Below are 22,574 nucleotides of genomic sequence, written 5' to 3'. Positions count from 1 at the left end.
TGAAGAAAAGTTGGAAACACTAAGTAGAAGTATGAACTTAGAGTACATACTAACAATGTGAGTTTTTATGACACTGTAGCCCTTTTAGAGAAAAATAATTCTGTCCAAAACTTATGTTCTGTATCAAAGAAAATGTTTAAATAACTGAAGAACACAACTCAGAAAAGAGAAATCAAGATTTAAAAAATGTTTTTATATAGAAATATTTTTACAAAGATTTTACAACATAGCAAATCATTATGCAATACTATAGGAGAAGAAGAAAGATCAGACCTCAAGGATAAAGAAAGTGCTCTTAGCAATGTATTACAGTCTCCACCAAAGTGCATCAACAGTTAAGGCAAAGTGCCAGTTGGTGCTGGCATGTTGCAAAATGACTTGTAAAACAGTGTTTTTTTTTTAATATGTACAAAAGTTTTTTTTTTAACTCCATTCTTCTCAAAGACATTTGAAAGGGATACGTTTATGAACAGACTTGCTCCTCAACAATGTAAAAATAACTCCTGGGTACAAAACAGTAAAAGTACAAATGCTCAAAGTGAGCCAGTATGTTCAAAGTAAATCAAATGATTTATACAATGAGTCCTTTCCAAGCATGGCCTTGCTTTCTACATTGGACTTGTTAGGCTTAAAAGCTTATTCCCTCATATTCCAAGATAGGGTTCCTTAATGAGAGTAGGTTAAATGCAAGTTTGGCCATTCTGTGTGTCCCGAAGCATCTATATTTTCTATGGCCAAACTGTTGGCATGTCTGAAGACCTTATGCACTAGCTGTATTACAAATCTACTTTACAGCTTTGCGTCTACCTGCAGCTGGCATCATAAGTCATTTTATTAAGTTCTCCTTATGCTTAATAAAGTAATCTGCCCTAGCTAATATTGAAAATATAAGGTGCTCTCTAAAGTTACTTCACAGGCCCTATGCAAGAACACTAGATAAGAAACTCATCTTTCTACACATACGAAAATCCCCTAAGATCAATAAGATCAATAAGGATAATACTGGTTATCAGACTTTAATCTTCACACTTGGAACAAAATTTGTTTTTATAACCAAGAATAAGATGTCCAAAATATGTAAATTAATTGGATAATTAAGTATTTTGCAGAAATATGGCATACGTCAATTCTGGCAGTTAATAATAATACCAAATTAACTTAATTTGTACAACTAGTCACTGCTTTCTGTAAAATTTAATCTCCTCGAGAAACAGAGAGAATCAATAATACATTTTGGTCTCCACACTAAAAGTGAATTTTGCTTTTTCCTTTTCTTTCCACCTCAAATTTCCCTTAAAAGGAAATTAACTACCTCATTTTTGCTGACTAAGGTTTCCTAAATAGCTTTTAGCCCTCAAGGTACAGTTGTGGTAAAACCAGAGAGAAACACCCAGCCATTTATTGGAATTTTGAAGTGTGAACTAAGCAAATGTGCTCTATATAATCTAGTAACAGGGAAAGCTTCAGTTAAAACTGCTTTACACAACAGATGTGTTGGTTTGGTTTTCAATTGTAGCATCTTTTTCATCAGGGCCACAGACAAATAACCGGTTGCCAAGAGTTTTTTGGGAAAATCGGAAATACATGATGTGACCCATTGCCACAAAGGAGACTGAAATCAATACAAGCAAGCCAAAAGCTTCAGGATTCGGAGCCAAGATCACCATGATGAAATGAAGAAGATCAAGTAGGTAGTTCATGGAGTTCTGTACTCCATTTATAATGCCTCTTTCAGATTCAATCACATTCTCTTGCAGCAACTGTGTCACAGTTAAATCAAAGGACCAAAGACCTATAACGAAAGACAAATTTAAATTGGTTTTGATTGATACTTTTATATTTCAGATTTACAGATTAAAATTCTGTTGCTATGGGGCCAGAGATAGTACAGCAGGTAGGGCACTTGCTACACATGCCTCTGATCCAGGTTCAATCCCCAGCACCTTCGTATAGTGTCCTGTGTCCACTGAGAGTGAAGCCTGAGTGCAGAGGCAGGAATAAGGCCTGGTCATGGCCAGATATGGCCCCAAAACAAAACGAAACAAAAACAAAAAAAACAATTTGTCCATGTGACCAATTCAGACTTAGCTCTAAGATTCTGTATACGTGGTTAAAGTCACAATATTAAAAATAAAAAGATATCTCATAGCTATGATATAGAGAATTATTGTCATTAATAAGTTATGCATTAATTCCAAGAAATAATTATTATAACCATCATACAAAAGTCTAATCTACAAACTTATAATTCTATTTTCCTATGCTTATTCATGTTCTCAAAGAAAAACCCTAAAATCAGAGACATAATAAATGCTATTTAAATACAGCTACTTTTAAGAAATAAAAAATAATCAGACTAAACACCAAACCCAAAGTCAACAACAACAGAATCAATATCCAACAATAACAATATCTACAACAAGCTATATACAGAGGGGACCAGTTACACTAGCAGTCCGGGGGGCAAAGGATGCAGATATGGGATGCATACTGGGAACAGGGTGGAGGGAGGACAACACTGGTGATGGGACTAGCACTTATTCATTATCACTATGTGCCTTAAATATTACTGTGATTCATAATTCACTTTGGTCACAATAAAAATTATTTTAAAAAATATATAAATACAACTACTTTTAATTTTTAAAATGAATTAACTTAATATATAGTTATGGTTAAAATGTAAAGAAACTTTAAACCATTATTACATTTATTGCTTGAATTCTAAAGCCCCTATAATAAATCTGTCTTGCCCGAATATTAATGTCTAAGATAAATTAATGAACTGCTTTATATCACAAGATAAATTAGGTACAGTTTCATTTCAAGAACAAATTTAAGAAAAGGTAATTCATTAGTACTCTATTAATGATTAGTCAAACTTGTGTTGTAAGAAGTCTTTATATTTCCTTTTAGAGCTATAAAACCTATTTGTTTGGAAAATGATACAATAAATACATATAAGTTAGAACCTTTGAAGATCCTTTTATTACTACAGTGTCTTCATTTTAAGCAAAAATCATTGCATTTTTACCTTGACCATTGAAATAGTCTCTAAATTATAGACTATTTGATAGTTATAGCAATACAAAGATTACAAATAACTAAATGACAGTATACTTATTTAGCTTTTATTTTAATTAAATTTTATAAAAATAAAACTCAAAATATAAGAGCAGCATGCTTTCAGGAACCATATGTAAATAAATGCACACACGCTGTAAAATAAAAGTCTTAGAATTAAAGAGTAGATCAAAAATAAGGAGAAATACTGGTATTTGCTTAAATTAATATTCAAGCTGGAGCTGGAGAGATAGTTTCAGTGGGTAGGTCTCATGCCTGGCATGTGACCAACATGGGTTCAACCCTTGTACCCCATAATGTTCCCCTGAGCACAGCCAGGAATGATTCCTGAGTGCAGAGCCAGGAGTAAGCCCTGAGCACTGATGGGTGTGGAACCAAAACCAAAGCAAGAGAAAAAATAATCAGGCAATATTCCAGGTCATTATCATTGACTTATCAAAGGAACTGTTCTGCAGACATATGTTTCAAATTTCAGTAATGAACTGTTGATTTCGCTGCAGATAAATGTTTTATTTAGAGACAACGTGAGATTCCTTACCGATTCTAGCAGCAATGACACCTGCAAAGAGCAGGCTGACAGAGATCAAGGACTCAGACTTAGCACTCATCGCGGAGAAAACTGTAGGGTCAGACCCATTCGTTGTGAGCATTTCGGTTGTAAGGGTCATTTCAGGTGTTTCTGTAGAGATGGCAGCAGGAAGGGAATCTACGTCGATGAATCTAGAACGGGTATCTTCAAAAGGAGAAACCGTTAAGTCTAAGGGGCTTCCAGGCATGAACACTGAGACCACACATAAGATGAGGCAGGAGAGCTGTGCAAATCCGGAGATGAGTCCTGTCCGAACTAGGCCACATCTTCGACGAAGCCAAGTAAATGCGACAGTCCCCATGATTCCCGTTATGGCAGATGCTCCCATCAAGATGCTGAGGATGGATCCGCTCAGCCCCTGAGTGTAGGCATAGCCCGTGGTGATACAATCGAAGCCGAGGACAGTCATATAGAGGAAAGCCAGAGCCATGCCTGCCAGAAACACGGGCTGGTTGTAATAGGAGATCCAACCATCTCTGAAGGTGCGGAAGGGCTCAGCCATCTGAGAGGCACAACTGGGCTCTTGCTCACGTTCAAGCTCACGGACATCAGGGTCTTTCTCACCCATTAGATGAGTTCCCTCCAGGGGTTTAGGCTCAGTTTCTGCTAATAAAAAAAAAAATCATGACTTGGGAAATCATTACTTGAAAAAGGCACATAAACAAAAGTCAATTATCTTAATATATTTTCCTTTTCTTTCTTCCCTTCCCTTGTATACAATATAGTATGCATTTTCTTTCACTAATCAAGGAATTCCAGCCAAGGTACAATTTCCAAGTAGCGATTATGTTAAACAAAATACAATTGATATCTTTCTCTTTCTTTTAGAAATTGTACTCCTACCAAAGTTAAGTAGCAGAAATTTTTATTAGACAATATTTAATATATAGAAATATACAGCATCTTGTTTTCTGGGGCCCTATCAGGATTCCATTAACCCCAAAGCCCCAACTGTCTCCACAGGAAATGACCTCACTACTGAAGGGCCTATTTAATCACATTATAGTAGTATCAGGGTTAAGAAAATTTGATGCGAGGCTGGCGAGATAGCATGGAGGTAATGTGTTTGCCTTTCATGCAGAAGGTCATCAGTTCGAATCCCAGCGGCCCATATGGTCCCCCGTTCCTGCCAGGAGCAATTTCTGAGCATGAAGCCAGGAATAACCCCTGAGCACTGCCGGGTGTGACCCAAAACCCACAAATGAATAACAAGGATGAAGCATTTACCTTTGTGTATATTCAGTTGCTTCAATTCAGCTTCCTCTACTTTAAGAGCAGCTTTCATAGCTAGAGCAGGGGTTTTTTGGTAAACTTTCCAGAGCAGAAAGTACTCCACACACATAGAAACCAAATTCCATGCTGAAATAAAGCCACAGCCAATGACTGGGGAGCCAAACGTCATAATCTGGCCAACTGCCATGGGTGCCAAGATGTTGGTCAACTGATCAATTCTTCGTATTGTAGCATTCATATCTATAGAGGTGAGTATAAAAGGCAGATGAGTGTCCAAATATATCAACAAGTGACTTCCAATTTACATAACACAGTGTCATAGACCAAGAGCACATCTTTCTGAAATGTTAAAATTCCAAAAAGAACTCTGATTAAACCATTGTATTTGAAACCATTTGGATCAAGTTACATTAGATTTACCTTAAAAATCACAATGTTCTTGAAATTGTATAAAAAAGTCTTTTAAAAACTTTTAAAATGATCAATGGCTACATTCACTTTTTTTTTTAAAACATTTTCATTTGTCTAGTAGAATTTAGCACCATAATTTAGAAAAGCAATTATGAGTATTTTTTCCTATCTTTATGAAGTTCTATTCCCATAGGAAATAAATGCATTAAGCAACAGGAGTATACATTCAGAGCATATAAAATATTCATTAAATACTCTAATAAAAAATAAAGTAGAAAAGGTATATAGATAAAGCTCATGGTAAAAGGAAAATTTCATTTAGGTGTGAGGCATGGTGGACCAGACAAAAACAAGAAGCAACAAGGCAAATAGAAAATGATCAAAGGAATGAACTAACAAAGTATCACAGAAATGAAGGGATAGTTGAAGTACTTTAAAAGTAGAACCAGGAAGATTTGTTAATAGTTTAGATAAGGAAAAAAAAATAGTTTAGATAAGGGGCATGAGAAAAAAAATTAGCTACATTTTAAAGGTTTTGCCCACTGAACAACCATTAGAAAGATCGTTACTATTAATCAAGAAAAACAAAACATCAGAAAATAGAGTTTGGGAGCAAAGAGAAAGTGTTAGGTTTTAGAAAGGTTGATTTTGATAGGCCTACTGACATTCAAGAGGTCACATAAAGCAATCACTAAATATATGAGTCTGGAAGATAAGGATAAGTGTATGCCAGCATGGGAATAAGGCCGTGATTGATTTTTGAAATAATGAGACTAAATGCGATTAAGAGAATGATCAGAGACTAGGACAAGGTCTGAGGATTGAGTACTGTATGCCAATATTTAAAGATCAGCAAGCTGAGGAAGAACAGCAACAACAACAAAAAAAAAAACAGTAAAGGAGTATGAAAAACAGGAGAATGTGATGCCTTTGAACAGGGCTATTTTCTCCTTTTTCATAATCCTTTTTATCTTAGAAATGCAACCCAGGCAATTAGATTGGACTCATTACACAATTGGTTTGGGGTTCATTTTTGGTTGCTGAAAATTCTGAAACCATTAATATGGCCAAATTTGTCTTCATTTCTACTTGCCATAGGAAGTTCATAACTGAAAGTGGAGGTAAGGAAAAAATTTAAGAAACTTAAACTTTTGAATAATTTTAATAATTTCTAGTTTAAGAAGACAGAAGAATCTAGGTTATAAAAGTACTTGCAAGAATTGAGAAGAAGCAACAGGCAAGACCTGCTGCTATCTTGATAAAGATGAACGCTATGCAGCAGTTCTGGATTGGTTACTTGAAGGTACTGGGAACCTTAAAAAGATGAGTTCTGCCAAAGAGCTGATTGGTGATGGTTATGAGATTAGTACCCACTCCACATAAAGATATCACGTGTATATTTTATATAAATGATAAACATATGGGGTACTAAAAGGGTAAGACAGGATTTTGGGGCTTCTTTGAAATTAGGGGGCCATCCTCACTCAATGATATTCATAGACTACCCCTGGCTCTGTGCTCAGGGCTCTCTAATACTAAGATTCTGTAAGAAAAAGATTACAGAAAAGGGAGACTTAGACCTGATTATAATGTCTATGGGAAGATGATGGGAACATACAGCTGAGTCAGAGTAGAGAACAAGATGAAGATGAAGGGAGGAGAGGAAGTCAAGAGAATGGCCTACTTTCTCCTTCCCTATCTCAGAGAGTAGAGCAAAAACTAATGGCAAGTCTATGAATCATTTCATAGACTTAAAACTATGGCAAATCTAAAACTACATAAAACGAATGGCAAGTCTATGAATCATTTCATAGACCTCAAGGGGAAAGCAATATCTGACTAATAAGTACATTAACCCAAAATAGCCTTTATTCTTTCTTTAGTTCTTCCTGGTCCTGAATTGCTCTCTAATTAGTCCTCTGAGTATACAGGGTTTCTATGATAACAGGAGAACTTTGATATAGTTCACCTTTCACTTGGAAGGCAAAGGCAGTTTTCAGTGATCTTGTGACCATTTTCACACAGGCTTTGCTACCCTCCACCTGCCCCTACAATTTCCAACTCATACACAACAGAAGTACATATCTGATCCAAATGACATAAGAATTTGAATCCAAACTTTAGGCATATTAGTAAAATTATACACTTGGCTCTGAAAGCTTTAGAACAAAGTTGTTTTATTTAAAATGTTTTAATTTTCTTTCAAGGTCTATGTTGTGTGGAAGTGTTTAATCAGAAATGTACAATGTAAAAAATGTTATTTTTCTGAAGCAAACTAAAAAATATTTCTAAGACTTAATCATCAAACAAATTTACAATTTTTCTTATGGAAATGTACAAAAATAATCTCATTTAATTCTGATTTAAATGTTTTTTTTGGCTACAGCTATGGCATAAAATATGCTTTTAAAGAACTTTTTTGTTTTTTTTTATATATATATTTTTATTTAAACACCTTGATTACAAACATGATTATGGTTGAGTTTCAGTCATGTAAAGAACACCACTCCACCAGTGCAACATCCCCATCACCAGCGTCCAAATCTCCCTCCTCCCCACCCCACCCCGGCCTGTACTCTAGATAGGCTTTCTACTTCCCTCGTTCATTCTCATTGTTAGGATAAAGAACTTTTTTGTTTTGTTTTGTTTGGGGGTCACATCCAGTGATGCTCAGAGGTTACTCCTGGCTATGCACTTAGAAATCGCTCCTGGACTGAATGGGATGCCATCCTGGGTCAGCCACATGCAAGGCAAAAGCCCTACCACTATGCTATCACTCTGGCCCCAAGAACCTTTTATTTTTATAAAGAACTTACTATGCTTTATGAAATACTAACAAATGGATTTCTTGAGACTCTAATAGCAAGCAAACTTGTCTCCCTCAAAGATAAAAAAATTTTTTGGTTAATAAAATATTCAGCATAAACTAACATGCCACATGATCATATTTGTTTGTCTAGGTCATGAACAAAAGAAAACTTTAGAAGATATATATATATATATTAACAAAAGAGATAAGAAAAGTAATATCACAAATGGCAGGAAAGTCTAGGAAATGGAAGTAACAGCGTTTACTGGGAAATATAACGCATTTTCTAGAGCAAATATAGAACAGTTAACAGCTATTATTTTGTCCTGAAGCTCCTGAAATGGTAAGCTTTTGAACCTTCCAGGGAATATTTCCCCTGTCTTTTATCCTCAATAAAACAGTTTCCATGCTTAAATATTTTATTAAAAATAAATTAAAAAATTAAAGAGCTTCCAATTTTTTGAAAGGGTTTATTTTGGATTCAATTTTTTGAAAGGGTTTATTTTGAATTTGTTATGCTCAGAACTTACTCCTGATTCTGAGCTTAGGGGTCACTCCAAGCTGGGCCCAGCCAACCATATGGAGTACAAAGAAAGAAAGCACCCACCCAGTATATTATTTCTCTGGCCTCTACAACTTTCAATTTTAAATCCACTCTGATATCAAGAAATGCTGTGCAAAAGGAAATGGAAGTCTTTCTTAGATAGACCACAAGCTTGCTTCATTTTTTGGCCTCCTGGCAATGCGCAGGGGACTATGCAATGCTTAAGATCAAACCAAGGGCTGCTGTAACTGTGGCTTGCCCTGACTTGCTTGGGTCCAACTACCCAGACTCACTGCCATGTCTGGGTCTAGAAATCTTTGCCAGCAACCTCAAAAATCAGCTTGCAGAAGCAAAAACTATTCCAGGCTGGAGTTGGTACATCTGTGTCTGGGTACAGACACAACTTCATGAACCCAAGGCAGAACCAAGGAGGCTCCTTTCCCTTCTCTTTTCAAATTTCCTTTAGCTTCCATTTCCCTTTTATCTCTAACTTTGCTTATGGCAGTAAAGGCACCAAATCTTCACCCTCAAAACTATAGAAGTTTTCTATTCTGTTTCAAATCACTGTTTTTAACATTAAACTAATTTAACATAAGAGGAGACAACATGGAGGTTTTCCTACTGTAGGCTACTGTACTAGACTGCTGGCTGGAGACAATTATACTGCATAGGAAATCACAAAGCCAAGAGTTCAACATGCAGCTTCCTTCCTTCCTGAAAACTTGAGAAATTTAGAAAACAGACGGGTTGTTTATAGACTCTCCTATCCTATAAATCTTAATATTAAAAAAAAGATAACTGAAAATGGCAACTGAAAACTGGTCATATCTGTTGTTTTGGGAAAATTGAAAAATCACTTTATAAGCAGGAATGCCCCCATGAAGCGAGGTGGAATGTTTGGTTTTATTTATTTATCTAAGACAAGATAAAGATTCTGGGAAAATATCTTTACAAAGAGTCATTCAAAATGACTTAAAAAATTCAAGTAAGGGGCCAGTACAGAGGGTAGAGAATTTGCTTTGCATGCACCAACCCAGGTTAAATCCCTGGTATTCCACATAGATCCACCAGGAGTAATTCCTGTGTGCAGAGTAAGAAGTAACCCCTAAGCACAACCATGTGTAACTCAAAACCAACAAAAACAACATAATTTAAATAAGGGAAAGTTTTACAAGCCAACTTCCCACCCTATAGACTATCTATTTTCAAATCATACTCTTTTGTACCTTTTGAACTTTAAGATATAAACATCACTACATACTTAAAATATTCTAATAAAAGAAAAGATGAACCAGGAAATAAAAGGACAAAGTCTTAGATGATAATTTAACATGACAAAAGGAACCAGGAACTATTTTCAATTAGTAAATAATCACAGAAAGAAAAGTAATAGAAAATAGGTATTTTAGCTCTAAAACAAACAAACGAAAAATATTCTGCAGATCCATGTAGACTAAGATCTTTCTCAGCATCCTCCTATAAATTCACTATTATTTATGTCAAGTATATAAAACTGCTGACACAGGGCCGGAGTGATAGTACAGCAGTAAGGTGTTTGCCTTGCATGAGGCCAACCTGGAATGGACCCAGGTTTGATCCCCAGCATCCCATATGGTCCCTGAGCCTTCCAGGAGCAACTTCTGAACATAGAGACAGGAGTAACCCCTGAGCGCCATTAGGTGTGGCCCCAAAATAAACAAAAATCCCCCAAATTATGGACACATTAATGATTTAAGAAAAATCTTTTTTATTTTTTCATTTTAAAATCTTTTAGTGATTTTTCCTTTCTCAATACCTCTTTACTATCTTTTTTTTTTTTTTAATACTGGCAGGATCATTTAAAATGCTCCTGGTGTACAAAGCTGCTTGCTAATTCCAGCACCTGAGCTGGCTTTCAGTTCTCTGAGGTAAGTCATGTAAGTCATGGATAACTTGTCTGTCAAGATGGTGAAGCAATGTTTATGATACCAATAGATTCTATTGACCAAGAGCTGGGGTTCAGCTGATCTGATTACTAGAACAGCTGATCTATTATATAGCCAGCAAACTCTTCTTCCTTCCTCTTGTGTAATGATCAATCCAGTTGATGTCTGCATTCTTTAAGAGACAGGTAGGGAATATTTAATGAGGTAAAGTATTCTCACCCCAAAGTAATACTAATGTAAAGAGACCTGACTTTGAAAACACTTAATCTCTCTGTGACCTCTTTTATTTGTTTTCCATGAACAACTAAGTTTCCTAAAAAACTACATTCTTCCCTCTCTTTCTTTAATCTAAAACAGAAATTATACTACATTAGATGGGCAATGAAAGTTACGATGTGAAACCCACTCAAAATGTTAAAGATCATAATTTTAAAACTAAAAAAGTAACTACTAGAGACTCCTAGAAATAAGTTGTTTTCATTTATTTTGAAGAAATATGATATCCCTAGTAAGATTACAAACACCTGGCAATTATATCCATTAGCATGACTGGTAAAATATTATGTCACATTTTCACCATTCTAAGTTTTAAGCAACTGTTTATAAACAGTTAAAAGAACATTACTAAAAGAAAGAAGCAGGTCAAAAGAAATGGCCTTTATTTTCCTGGCTTGCATAGGATCAAAGAAAAGTTCATTAAATTTCTAATGAACTTCATAAGCAGAGAGACAAATCTTTGAGGTAAGACTTTGTAAGAAAAAAGACTATGCTTTCAATGCATGATTCTTTAAAATATCCAGAAAATAATTTCTACTTCATCATTTCTACTAAGTTTAAGTAAATCCGAATATAAACATTTTGTTGAAATATAAAATCTAATTACCTGCCAATCTGCTTCTGTCTTCTCCTGCCACAACAACAATCCAATCTCTTTGTATTGTGATTGTAGTAGCTGTACTGGCCAAATTTGCAATATTTGCAATTGTTATGATCATGATATAACAGGAAGTCTAAGGAATGTCAAGAAAAAGTTTAGTTAAAATGTCAGTTTATCATAGTAAACTAATTATGGTACAATTAGAGTTTTAAATGGACTAGTGTGAAATCTGGCAACATAATAAAACACTTCAATTTTAATTTAATTTCTAGGAAATAATTTTTTCTTGGAGCACATGAAACACTAAATATCAGTGATAAAGTTAAAGAGCATATCACCTGTAGTATGCATGATATAAACACTAACCTGGTGAGGTGCACACTTGTGAGACAGTTACCATAAAGTTTTAACGTAAGAAAAGATTTTAATATTTCTCTATAAATACCTGTTTTTGAAAAACTGAAGGGTCAGAAGATGTGAATTTCTGTATTTAATATCTAATTCAGATATTCTCTAGGTATACTCACATAGGCAATCAGCTAGTATCACTTTGTCTCATTATTTTCATCAACAAATTGAAGGGAATAGACTACATAGATGTTTCTCAACCTTTTTCCAAATATTGTTTCCTGTTCTGTTTCCTTCTTATGCTCCCCCCCCCCACCTTACTGGTTGGCCACTTTTCTCATGCTCTTGTCCTTCGTTTATATCTGTGCTGCCCTTTGGAATATATTGAGGACCATAGGGTTTTGAAGTGTGGCTCTAGAAGTTTTCTAATGTCCTACTTGGTTTTGAAACTCTTTATTATCAAATTTGAATATGTGCAAAAAATTCAAATTTGACACAAGTTCATTATTTTCCCACCATACACAAACAAATTTTTCCTCTTTTCTGTCAATTTATCATGAAATCAGTATGAGATGATACCTAGTCCCTAACAAAAAGGCCAATTAGAAGAAGACATTACATTCATTAGTATATAAATGAACAACACTTTTTATAGAGTATGAACAAATTAAGGCTAATACTAATGAACTGAAAACTAATAACAATAATATAAAGTATTAGAAATGAGATTAAAAGCCTATGAAAAACAATAATAACAGGACAGTAGTTAATGTCTGTTGTGGGGAAAAAATCTACAGAGGAGACCAAAATAAATAAACAAATCAATACTAAAAGGTCCCATTTGCAGAAAACACTTTCCAGCCTCAAAGTTGTTTTTTTGTTTTGTTTTGTTTTGTTTTGTTTTGTTTTTGTTTTTGGGCCACACCCGTTTGACGCTCAGGGGTTACTCCTGGCTATGAGCTCAGAAATCGCCCCTGGCTTGGGGAGACCATATGGGACGCCGGGGGATCGAACCGCGGTCCGTCCTACGCTAGCGCTTGTAAGGCAGACACCTTACCTCTAGCGCCACCTTCCCGGCCCCTTGTTTTTTTTTTTTTAACCATTCCTGGCTATTCCATTTTCTGACATCAAAATCTTATGGAGAACTTACAAGAACCCATCCATGGTACATGGTCAGAAGCTCATTTTTATGCAAGAAAACCATCATCAGGATAATTCCACACAGGATGACTGAAACATTTTGCACCACCAATGAAGTCTGGGCCACTAGAAAAGAAAAGAAATAAATTCTTCACTACAACAAAACATCACAACTCTATTTTAACAACACATCACATTCTAGCAGTTAACATATTCACACTTACTATAAGCAAACATCATTCTTGAGTAAATTCTGCACCAACTATTTCCAGAATGACTGAATATCACACCAAAGCAGATAAAACTCACAGATAAAATTATGAAATATCATTTTGTCCTGGGGCCAGAGAGATAGCACATCAGTAGAGCATTAGCCTTGTATGAGGTCGTCCCAGGAGGTCCCCCAGTCTGCCAGGGGCAATTTCTGAGTGCAAAGCCTGGAGTAACCTCTGAGTGCCACTAGGTGTGGCCTAAAAACCAACCAATCAACCAATCAATAAAGTTTTAAAAAATAGAAATATTTTGTTCAAAGCAATTCAAAACAATAGTTTGCATTTAGTCTCTTGAATAATTAAATTCTCGTGATTTAGTATCATGAAGAAAGCTAAATTAAATGATGGTCTGCATTTATTCTTTTGAATAATTAAATTCTCATTATTTGTTATCATGAAGAAAGCTAAATTATAGAGATACTATCTCTTGCCTCATTTCTTTGTTGCTTAAGCCAAAGTAAGAACATGGAAAAGAAGGCTTTGCAGGTTAATGACGGTCATGGAATCCATAACCTCCTACATGGTAGGCTGAGTCTGCTCAGATAAGACAGTATGAAAAATAGAAAATGCTTATAAAAATCTGTCAAGAATAAGGCAGCTGTGTTATTTCTTTTGGACAACTAATGCTCTATAGACATAGAGCATTAGTTACTAAATTCTAATCAACGCCTTTGATCATAGAATGTGCCAACTTCTGAATGTGCTGATGAAGATACACAATCCAAGGCAGGGCATCTAGTGTCTCTTATGCTTGTATCTCTAAGGTAACACTGATAATATATACCTGTTTCCTTACTTTATGGAGCTATTAGGATGCAAAAATAAAATGCACATAAAAGCCCTTTGAAAATTCAGAGTTGTAAATAGAAGGTGTAATTACAGCTCTTGTCTTCAAGGACTATGAAACTCATTTCAGCTTAGGAGACCATATCAAAGGCTCAAGACAAAACATGGCTTTCAGAAATTAGTTTTAAATAAATTCCAACATGACATAAATTCATTCATATAAACATTTACTTGATAAGTGTTAAATATTAACTGAACAGAGATCTTAGTTTTCAGGGTCCAAACACCAAAGAAATGATAGACATATCAACTAATAATTAAAAATAAAATAGCAAATGTATAAACATCAGAGTACAGAAGAATAAAAATTAACTCAAGAAAGATGGTTTTTGTGGATAATGACAAGATCTAATCACATGGAACAAGTAGTAAATCACTATTCTACCAAACTCTTATTTGGGGTGCCTCCCAAATAGTGCTCAGTAGAGATCCCTCTTGTTTACCTTTGGCCACCTGAAATGGTGTTTGTGGCTGCACTGTTCACTCATGTGCTGGGGACCATAAAAACTGTCCAGTCAGTGCTCAGGGCAATCTCCAGCAATATTCTAGGGACTACCTGGATTAATCTGGGTCAGCAACATTTAATGTTGACACTTCAACCCCTATGCTATATCTCCAACCCAATGTAATAGAAATTTACAATATATAGCAAGCTAGTTTTTCTCTATCCAAGAGAAGAACGTGCATTGAAAGGATCTATTGACAACATAATGTTGGTTAGAAATAATATAGGGGGTAAGGCACTTGCCTTGCATGCGGCTAACCCCAGTTTAATCTCTGGCACTACATATGGTCCTGAAAACCAAAGGAGTAACCCTTAAGCACAGACCCAAAATAAGTCCTGATGACCATACTACCAGGTATGGCTTCAAAACAGAAAAGGAAAAAGAAAAGAAAGAAAAGAACAATTGACAACTGCAACATCATACCCAGGCTTTTAGCATGATTAACTGAGCAATTCAAGAAAATTTTACCCTGAATACTGATTGTTCACTTTCCTCAGATATTCTGAATAACTGAATTGATCAACGAACATTCTCTCTTTCATACATAGCAATAAATGATTTCAATATTAACACAGTACATGGTAATACAGTAGTCCCCATGTCTCAAAAATGTGAAACTCGATCCCTGTAAACCAGACTCAATATTGTTATTGAACCTTCAGCTTTCAAGTGCCCTATACACAGCTCTGAGAAACACAGCAGCCCAGGGTACGGATGTCAAAATTGTCACAGGACACTACCACAGAGGGACTTCCTTTAGTTAATGTGGGGTAGGATGTCTGGGTTAAGCACACTTTTAATGTTTAACATAGTTCCCAGAAAAGTGCTGCCTTGTTAATCATTACCAGTTAGAATTTATAGACAGGCAAAGAATTTTTTTAAGAAGACACACACACACACACACACACAATCTTTAAGATCCAAGCATCCCAGCTCTGATCAAGAGCCCCAAGACATCCAAGAAAAAGTTTGTTATATGTGTTGCAACAAACATTCGTGCACTAGTTGTACAAATATAAACTTGGTTAGAGCACCACTCACCTTTAAGCCTGGCATTCTTGTCCACCCAATCGCCAATGATGGCTCCTAGGACCAGAACAGAGCCAGCCACCACCAGCCCGTAGACGGCCGTCAGGAGAAGACTGTTTCCATAGAGCTCCACCAGAAACAGGGACACAGCAAAGTGCCACATCCGATCTCCCTTAAAGAAGAAGACACTTTCCAGTCATTTCTACACAGAAAGCTGCTTCCTTCACGAAAGAGCACTTTCTGGTTCCATCAGAGACATTTTTACATTTGCAACCAATGGTCAGGAGTTAAAATTGTCCAACCTGGGGCCAGAGCAATAGTGCAGCAAATAAGGCACTTATTTGCCTTGCTCAAGGCCAACCTGACTTCAAGCCCCACTCAAAACACGGTATGGCCCCCAGAACCTGTCAGGAGTGATCCCTGAAACTAAAAATTTGTATTCTGTCACCATCAAACATATTGCCCAAGGTCTAAACAAACTTTAAAATTACTATGTTAGTAGTGAAATACACATATTTATCATCGTAGAAAAAAAACATGGACCCAGGAAGAATTTCTGAAACAAAATGTGTGTGCCCTTTTACTTTGCAACTCTGGTCTGATATAAAAGTACATCATTTTCTTCTAATCTAGATTAGAAGCACAGGACAGTATTCACAGACTTGCATTTGTGCCTTGAATGTCAAAAAAAGGTCAGTTTTTCAATCTGTAAAGTGTTAAGACTGGAATATACAGTTCTGACCCAGTTTGAAGATTTAGAGAAATAAATACAAAAACCAAGCACCTCTCGTAACACAGATGGGTTTTGAAAAGTATAAAAAAACAACCTTTGTTTCCTCACACCAGTGTATATAGAGATTTTGGAATTTATAAAGGGAAAAAATGAAATAAGTGAGATACGTTAATATGTAAAATAAATTCTATAAAGGACCTTAGATCCCTCACTTCTTGATGTTAACATAAAATAACAATGTTTTTCTCTTAACCTATATCTGGAAATAACTAAAGAAAACTAAATTCCCAAGGTAGGTTCCTTGTGGACTTGGCAGGATATTAAAAGTACTTAAAGTCTTAGTTCACTAAAAGTCTATTAATATCTTTCTAATCAATTTAATATACAGATGCATGAATTTAATGTATATCCTAGATCAAAATAGTTTTATAAACTTAACAAAACAATGAACTTAAAACCAATAGCAACATTTAAGACCTATATTGATGCAGAGATACATCATCCATTGTTTTACAATGAACAACATGCAAAGCCTGTCTCGAGTGAGGGGTGATATAATCTTCCAAAGGCTAACTTAGAAAATATGAAGCTGTTTGGGTTTGTTATGACTCTGTGTATATGGGGGGTGGGTAATATGTTGGGGTATGAACGACATATACAACATACAAAGCAATTCCCTATAGCAAAGAACTATTCAACCCCAAGGCACAGAAATATTGGTGTGGAGAATTTAAAACAATCAAGAATTACAACTCCAAATTATAATTATAATAATAAGGTCCCAGGGACCAGGGTAGATAGAGTCAAGTAAATGTTAAAACAAACACATGCAAGTAGCCAGTGGAGGTACCATGTTTGTAAGACATGACATGACAGTGAAGAATGTGAAATCTAGAACCTTCTTCCTTCTTAATTCTCAACATAATGGCCCACACAAAAGACTGGCATCAGTTTAAGAGAGAATATGCCACTGTTTCCAGCTGTGAATGAGCAAAGTTAAGAAAAGGAGGCAAAAGAACAACTGAAGGAATTTGTTCTGTGACTTTGAAAAAGCTTGAGAATCAACAGGTATATGATTGATGTTTCCGCAATAGCTCATTTGTGTAAATTTGCTTTAATAATGGAAAGTTTTTTCACTAAAGTCAAAATTAGGCTGCAAATACTATGGTACTAATTAAAAGTGTATCATACATATAATTTTATTGAAACTAATAAAAAGATAAATTTATAAATTAAGGAAAAGATGTCATTATGAGCCACAAATTCAATTGCTTTGTAATCTTTAAGTATGAGCAGCAAATGTGGATTTGACTAGGAAAATAGGTGATGAGACAGGAAAACGTTTGATTCTAACCTCCACTCCTTTGTAGCTTCACGTAAATGCCCTAAAAGACAGGTTGCTCACTGAGTCAAATTTCTCTTTCTTGGCATTAAAATTAAAAGAGTTTACTATTTCTTTTTTTAATTACTGTATTTTTTTCCAAAAAATTATTTTAAAATTCTTATCTCTCTTGCTTATTCCACTATGGATACAGGGGAACAAAACTACTCTCATTACTGAAATTTCCCAAGGATTTGGGCTTTAAGAGGCAATAGATTCATATTCACATAGCCTAAAATACTGTTCAATTCTAACTGCTAACCAAGAACTACCTCAAGCCTGGCCATACTTTTCTTATATTCATTTCCTACCCTCCCACCAGATTCTAGTGTTTGTCTACACCAGTACTGAAAAGCTGAGAACCAGGGGAATATAAATATAAATGAATGATTATAGGTACTAATCACTTAACACTGATTAAGTGATTTCTATATGCCCAATACTATTTCAGGCACTAGATATTCAATCATTCACCAAAATCAAGGCCCATTATTTCAAGCAGTTTGTATCCTCATGATCAGAGCCACATACAAATCTAGAGCAGGTCAAGAGGTTTAAAGACTATGAGAAAAAAATTAAGTAAAATGGGGCCAAAAGTCAGCATTTCATATGGAATTGTGAGAGCGATTTTTGTGAGGAGGGAAAGATCTGGGGTATAAATAGAGACAATCTGGAGGTAATATAAGATATAAACAACTATTCATGGTTAGTTATATTTGTGACAAGCTCTTCTAAAGTCAATACATGGACCAGAGAAATGATATTGTGGATAATTCATATGATTCCCTGATCACTGCCAGGAGTGACACCTGAGCACAGAGCTCACAGCCAATGAGCACTACTGAGTATGACCCCCAAAACTAAATAATTAAATAGTTAATACTAAATTATAAGATTGTTAAATAACAGGACCCACTTCTTAGAGTAATTTTTATGTGGTTAATTCTAGAATACAAAGCACTCATCTTCTGGCAGAAAAATATGAAAGCAGAAATACAACATTCAACCCTGCACAAATTTAACCCAATATTACCCTGCACTCTAAGACCTTTATGTGCAGTGTATAGGAGACCAGAATTCAGAAGAATGAGAAGAGAATAGATTTATAAGTATGTATATCTATATATATGCACATCCATGTATATATACACATACACATAATTCATTGTAGAGTTTATCATGGGAAATAAAACATAACCAGTAGAATTATCTAGTGGTAGAATGCATTCCTGTTCTATATTTCTTTATGATGAGAAGAGGAAATCTCCACAGAATCTTAATATGATAGTAGCTGAGCTTTTACATTCTTCTTTTTGAGAAATACCCACAGATCTCCCTTTGTTCTTTTTTAAAAATCCAATTTACCCAGAAAGCTCCCTTACTGTAAAATTAGAATGTCAGTCACTTTTCTTGATTATTGGTCACAATTCGATCGTGAGCTGACATGACCAAAAAAAAAAAAAAAATCCACCTGAAATCACCACAGGTTCACTCTTCAAGAAAATCTGACCTCCCTACATATTATTGAGAAGCCATATCAACTTTAAACTTTAACAGTGTTAGAAACTGAAGCATTTCCTTTTCAAGAGATCAACCCAGTTATGAAGATAAAAATGTCAGATCCTATCTCCATCACTGTTTTTTTTAATATCTCACACTTGATTAATTAAATAAAAAAACAAGCATTGGCTTAAATTAATTAAAGAGAGTGTAACTGGGTTTCTCTTGGACTCAACAGCTAACAGACATGAAACCATTTCATACCAGTTGCACTTAGTTTATACATATTTGCAGAGTCACCCTTCTCTGAGTTCTGGGAAGATAGGTCTGCCTTTCTAAAACGTCATCCTTGAACTGGCATTTCTTAAAGAGCTGATAACCTCGCTTAATCATTTTCCAAGGCCATAGGGTACACATTTCCTCTCACAATAGTTCCCAATAAATGCCTTTTAGATGATCCAAAAGAAGTTCTAACTGAAAAAAAAAATAACATTTCCAAACCAGACTCAAAATCTTTCAGATTATGGTTCTGTAAAATAAGTATCCATGTGACTAGAACATGCTCAGATTAATGGCTTTAAGATACTGAAACAATTAATTTTTTGTTAATCAATTTTTTATTCATTTATTTTTTAAAGCCACAAAATTTATGTAACTCCTTTAATACTAAAGGCAGAGTTTTTTGTTTTTTACAGTTCCATGCACATGCATATTAAAGTTAACCTCAAAAGTTTAAGTTTTTTTTTAAGAATTAGAGTCAATTTGATTTTAAAGAGTCAATAGGTGTACATCCAGTATTCTTTGCACTTTTTTGTTGTTGTTGATGAGGAGTAAACTTTTTTTATATTTATATTTATATAAATATAAAAGCTCTAGCTCAAGAAATCTCTTCTTCTCAGACCACATAGGAAATCTGGGAAGAATTAGGCATCAGTTGCTGATTGAATGATACTTTTTAACAATGCTCCTGATAAATTCATCTACAGATAATATTTTAAAGGCCAAAATTTTCACCACTTAGATATCAAGGATATTGATAACCTTAGCATGTTAATGTTAATTCGAGTCAGTCACTACACTGTTCTGTAGTATTGTCCTAGTGCATAATGCTAAAATCAATCGTTTTTAACTGAAAGTTCAAGATTAGAATAGGCATCCGTCATTTTATAAGCAAATGTTTCTATTTAATGTAACATACAATTTACAAGCAATGCAAATATCCTTATGCTTGTTCATTCTTTTCTTGAGTAGCTATCAATCTACAGAATGCCTTTTATAACCTTATAATTAAATAGCATTTACTAACACCTATGGGAAAATACTCCAGGACAAAATAACTTGTACATTAAAGTCTGCTTAATCTAGATGATTTGTTTCTTAAGCTGCATGACAAGACTGGATGATGGCTTAACACAAAGACTCAAAAGAAAGGAAACAAAATTGTGCAAGTATGTTGTAACAATTATTGTATATTTTGACTTACCCAAGTCGATAGAGAATGGCCAAGGTAGAGAAGGAATTTTGCAGAGGTGAGGTAGTTTGCGACGGATCCTGCAAATACAGAATATATATAAAAAAAAAAAATTGAAGGGAGGGGGTGGAAGCAGCAAGCAATCACTTAGGTGAGTAAAGGCTGGGACGCTTTCAAACCTATTCCTCTGCTCCTAGTAAAAATTACTTGGTGAAGTAAACAATATGCAGCTTCACCAGATTATCTAGGAATGCCGGCTGGAAGTGGAATTGATATACCACTCCAATTCAGCCAAGAGCTACCTAAATTCACCATGAAGAATGCTCGACGTTCCTTCAATATCCTTTCACACACCCTTTAAATAAGTCCATCTCAACTCCCCAAGTCTGAACCATCCTTGTCCAACTCCAAGCCTCTGTATGCCCGGACTTTCAAGCTGGGCATCCTACAAAAGAGCTGGAGACAAAACCCCCCACTGAGTGAGCCACCTTCTGCGGATCCCCGGGTCCCTCTCCCTGAAACCCCAGGTCTCCGGGGGGACCCCCAAAGTGGTTGCTGGGTCCGTGCAGTCTCCACTCACCGCAGCATCCTCCCTCGTTCCTGGGCTCTCTCGTCCTGGTCATGACACCAGGCTGTCCCCTTCTTGGTCCCTGTGCTGCTGCTGTCGCTGCTGCTTTCGCAGAGGTGCTTGTTGATTAAGAGGAGTGTAAGCAACTGAAGAAAGCACCACTAAAAATCATAAACAGCCTTTTGCAAAACAAAACAAACAAGCACAAAAAGACCCCCAACGACTCGGCTCGTTTGGGGAGGGGGGGAAACAACAAAGAGCCGAGAGGCTCGCGGGGTCTTCTCCGGGTCTTCTTTCCAAACTTAGCTAACACTGTAGCTGAAGTTGGAAAGGGAAAGCCTTATGGACGCGGGTCCGAGGCTCAACAAGCCCAAGGAAGGAGCCGCGCGGGGCGCCCCAGTGCCAGATCGCACCGCTGCAGCTGCACCGCCGCCGCCGCCCCGCTCGGGCCGCACTTATACCGGGCCGGGGGCGGAGCTCGGGGCTTTCGGCCGCGCGGGCCGCCCCCTCGCCAGCCGGCCGGGTCAGGCGTCCCCGCGGCCAGGCCGGGCGCGCTCCACGCCCTTCCCGGCCCGCCGCCCGCACACACAACACACACACACCCTGCGCAGCCGGCCTGCTGAGAGCTGCCGGGAGGGACGCGAACCTTGCAAGGGGAAGGCTAGCAGACAGTGCTCGCTCAGGGGTCCTGGGGCTATTTACTCCATGCAACCTGCGGTCCCCCGGGTTCCAGGAGCCTCTGGGCCCCAGACAGATAGGTGTCAGCGTTGCAGGTTGGAATAAGGGGACCCTCTACGGTTGCAGGGGCACCAGCCCTTCCCCCTGGCCAGCATGTCATTTTCCACCTGGGCTGCGCATAAATGCCATCCTGGTCCCGGAGGGAGTCCGCTTTCCTTGCCTGGCCCACTCCAACCCTTCCAGACTGGGAGTCTTTTTATTCCCAGGACGGCAAAAGGGGGTTCTCTCTAAGAAAGGCAAAAGGGAGCTTCCCTCCAAAAAGCGGAATCAAAGTTCAGGCAGGGGTGCCCCCCCCCTTTTGAGCACGGGAGGGGAGGGGAATGTGAGGCCCAACAGTGAGTTAGAGCCCCACGCCCAGCCTGGGGTAGCAAGAGGAAGGGGGGCGCGTCCCCAGGATCTCTGCAAGCCACAACAGGGCCTTGCATTCTGCATCAGTCCTCGCCTGGCTCTTCCCCGCCAGGTCTCCTCTCCTCCAAATGCCCTGCATTGCATCGCCCACAGGCATGCATCAGGAATACTGGTTATCCCAGCTGATCCGTCCTGGTGCGCTCCTGGGGGCCAGGAGGTTGT

At 36.9% G+C, this 22,574-nt stretch overlaps 1 protein-coding gene across 2 annotated transcripts; it reads right to left on the bottom strand.

Moving 5' to 3' along the window:
* Positions 1-1,407: 1,407 nt before the first annotated feature.
* Positions 1,408-21,475, bottom strand: SLC40A1 (solute carrier family 40 member 1). 2 transcript variants are annotated; one of them, XM_049773212.1, is made up of 8 exons: positions 21,279-21,475; positions 20,711-20,778; positions 15,626-15,785; positions 12,971-13,086; positions 11,479-11,605; positions 4,901-5,146; positions 3,623-4,279; positions 1,408-1,792 (listed from the first exon to the last, which is right to left on the bottom strand). In XM_049773212.1, the coding sequence occupies exons 1-8, from the start codon at positions 21,319-21,321 to the stop codon at positions 1,479-1,481; spliced, it is 1,731 nt and encodes a 576-aa protein (XP_049629169.1). In that variant the 5' UTR covers positions 21,322-21,475; the 3' UTR covers positions 1,408-1,478. The 2 variants fall into 2 exon arrangements, with proteins under 2 accessions (XP_049629169.1, XP_049629170.1); XM_049773213.1 differs by having other exon boundaries at positions 3,623-4,276.
* Between the last annotated feature and the right edge of the window lie 1,099 nt (positions 21,476-22,574).

This window comes from Suncus etruscus, chromosome 5 (genome assembly GCF_024139225.1).
Source record: "Suncus etruscus isolate mSunEtr1 chromosome 5, mSunEtr1.pri.cur, whole genome shotgun sequence".
Lineage (NCBI taxonomy): Eukaryota > Metazoa > Chordata > Mammalia > Eulipotyphla > Soricidae > Suncus > Suncus etruscus.
The sequence above is the reverse complement of the archived record's forward strand: the minus strand, read 5'-3'. Positions and strand labels throughout refer to the sequence as shown.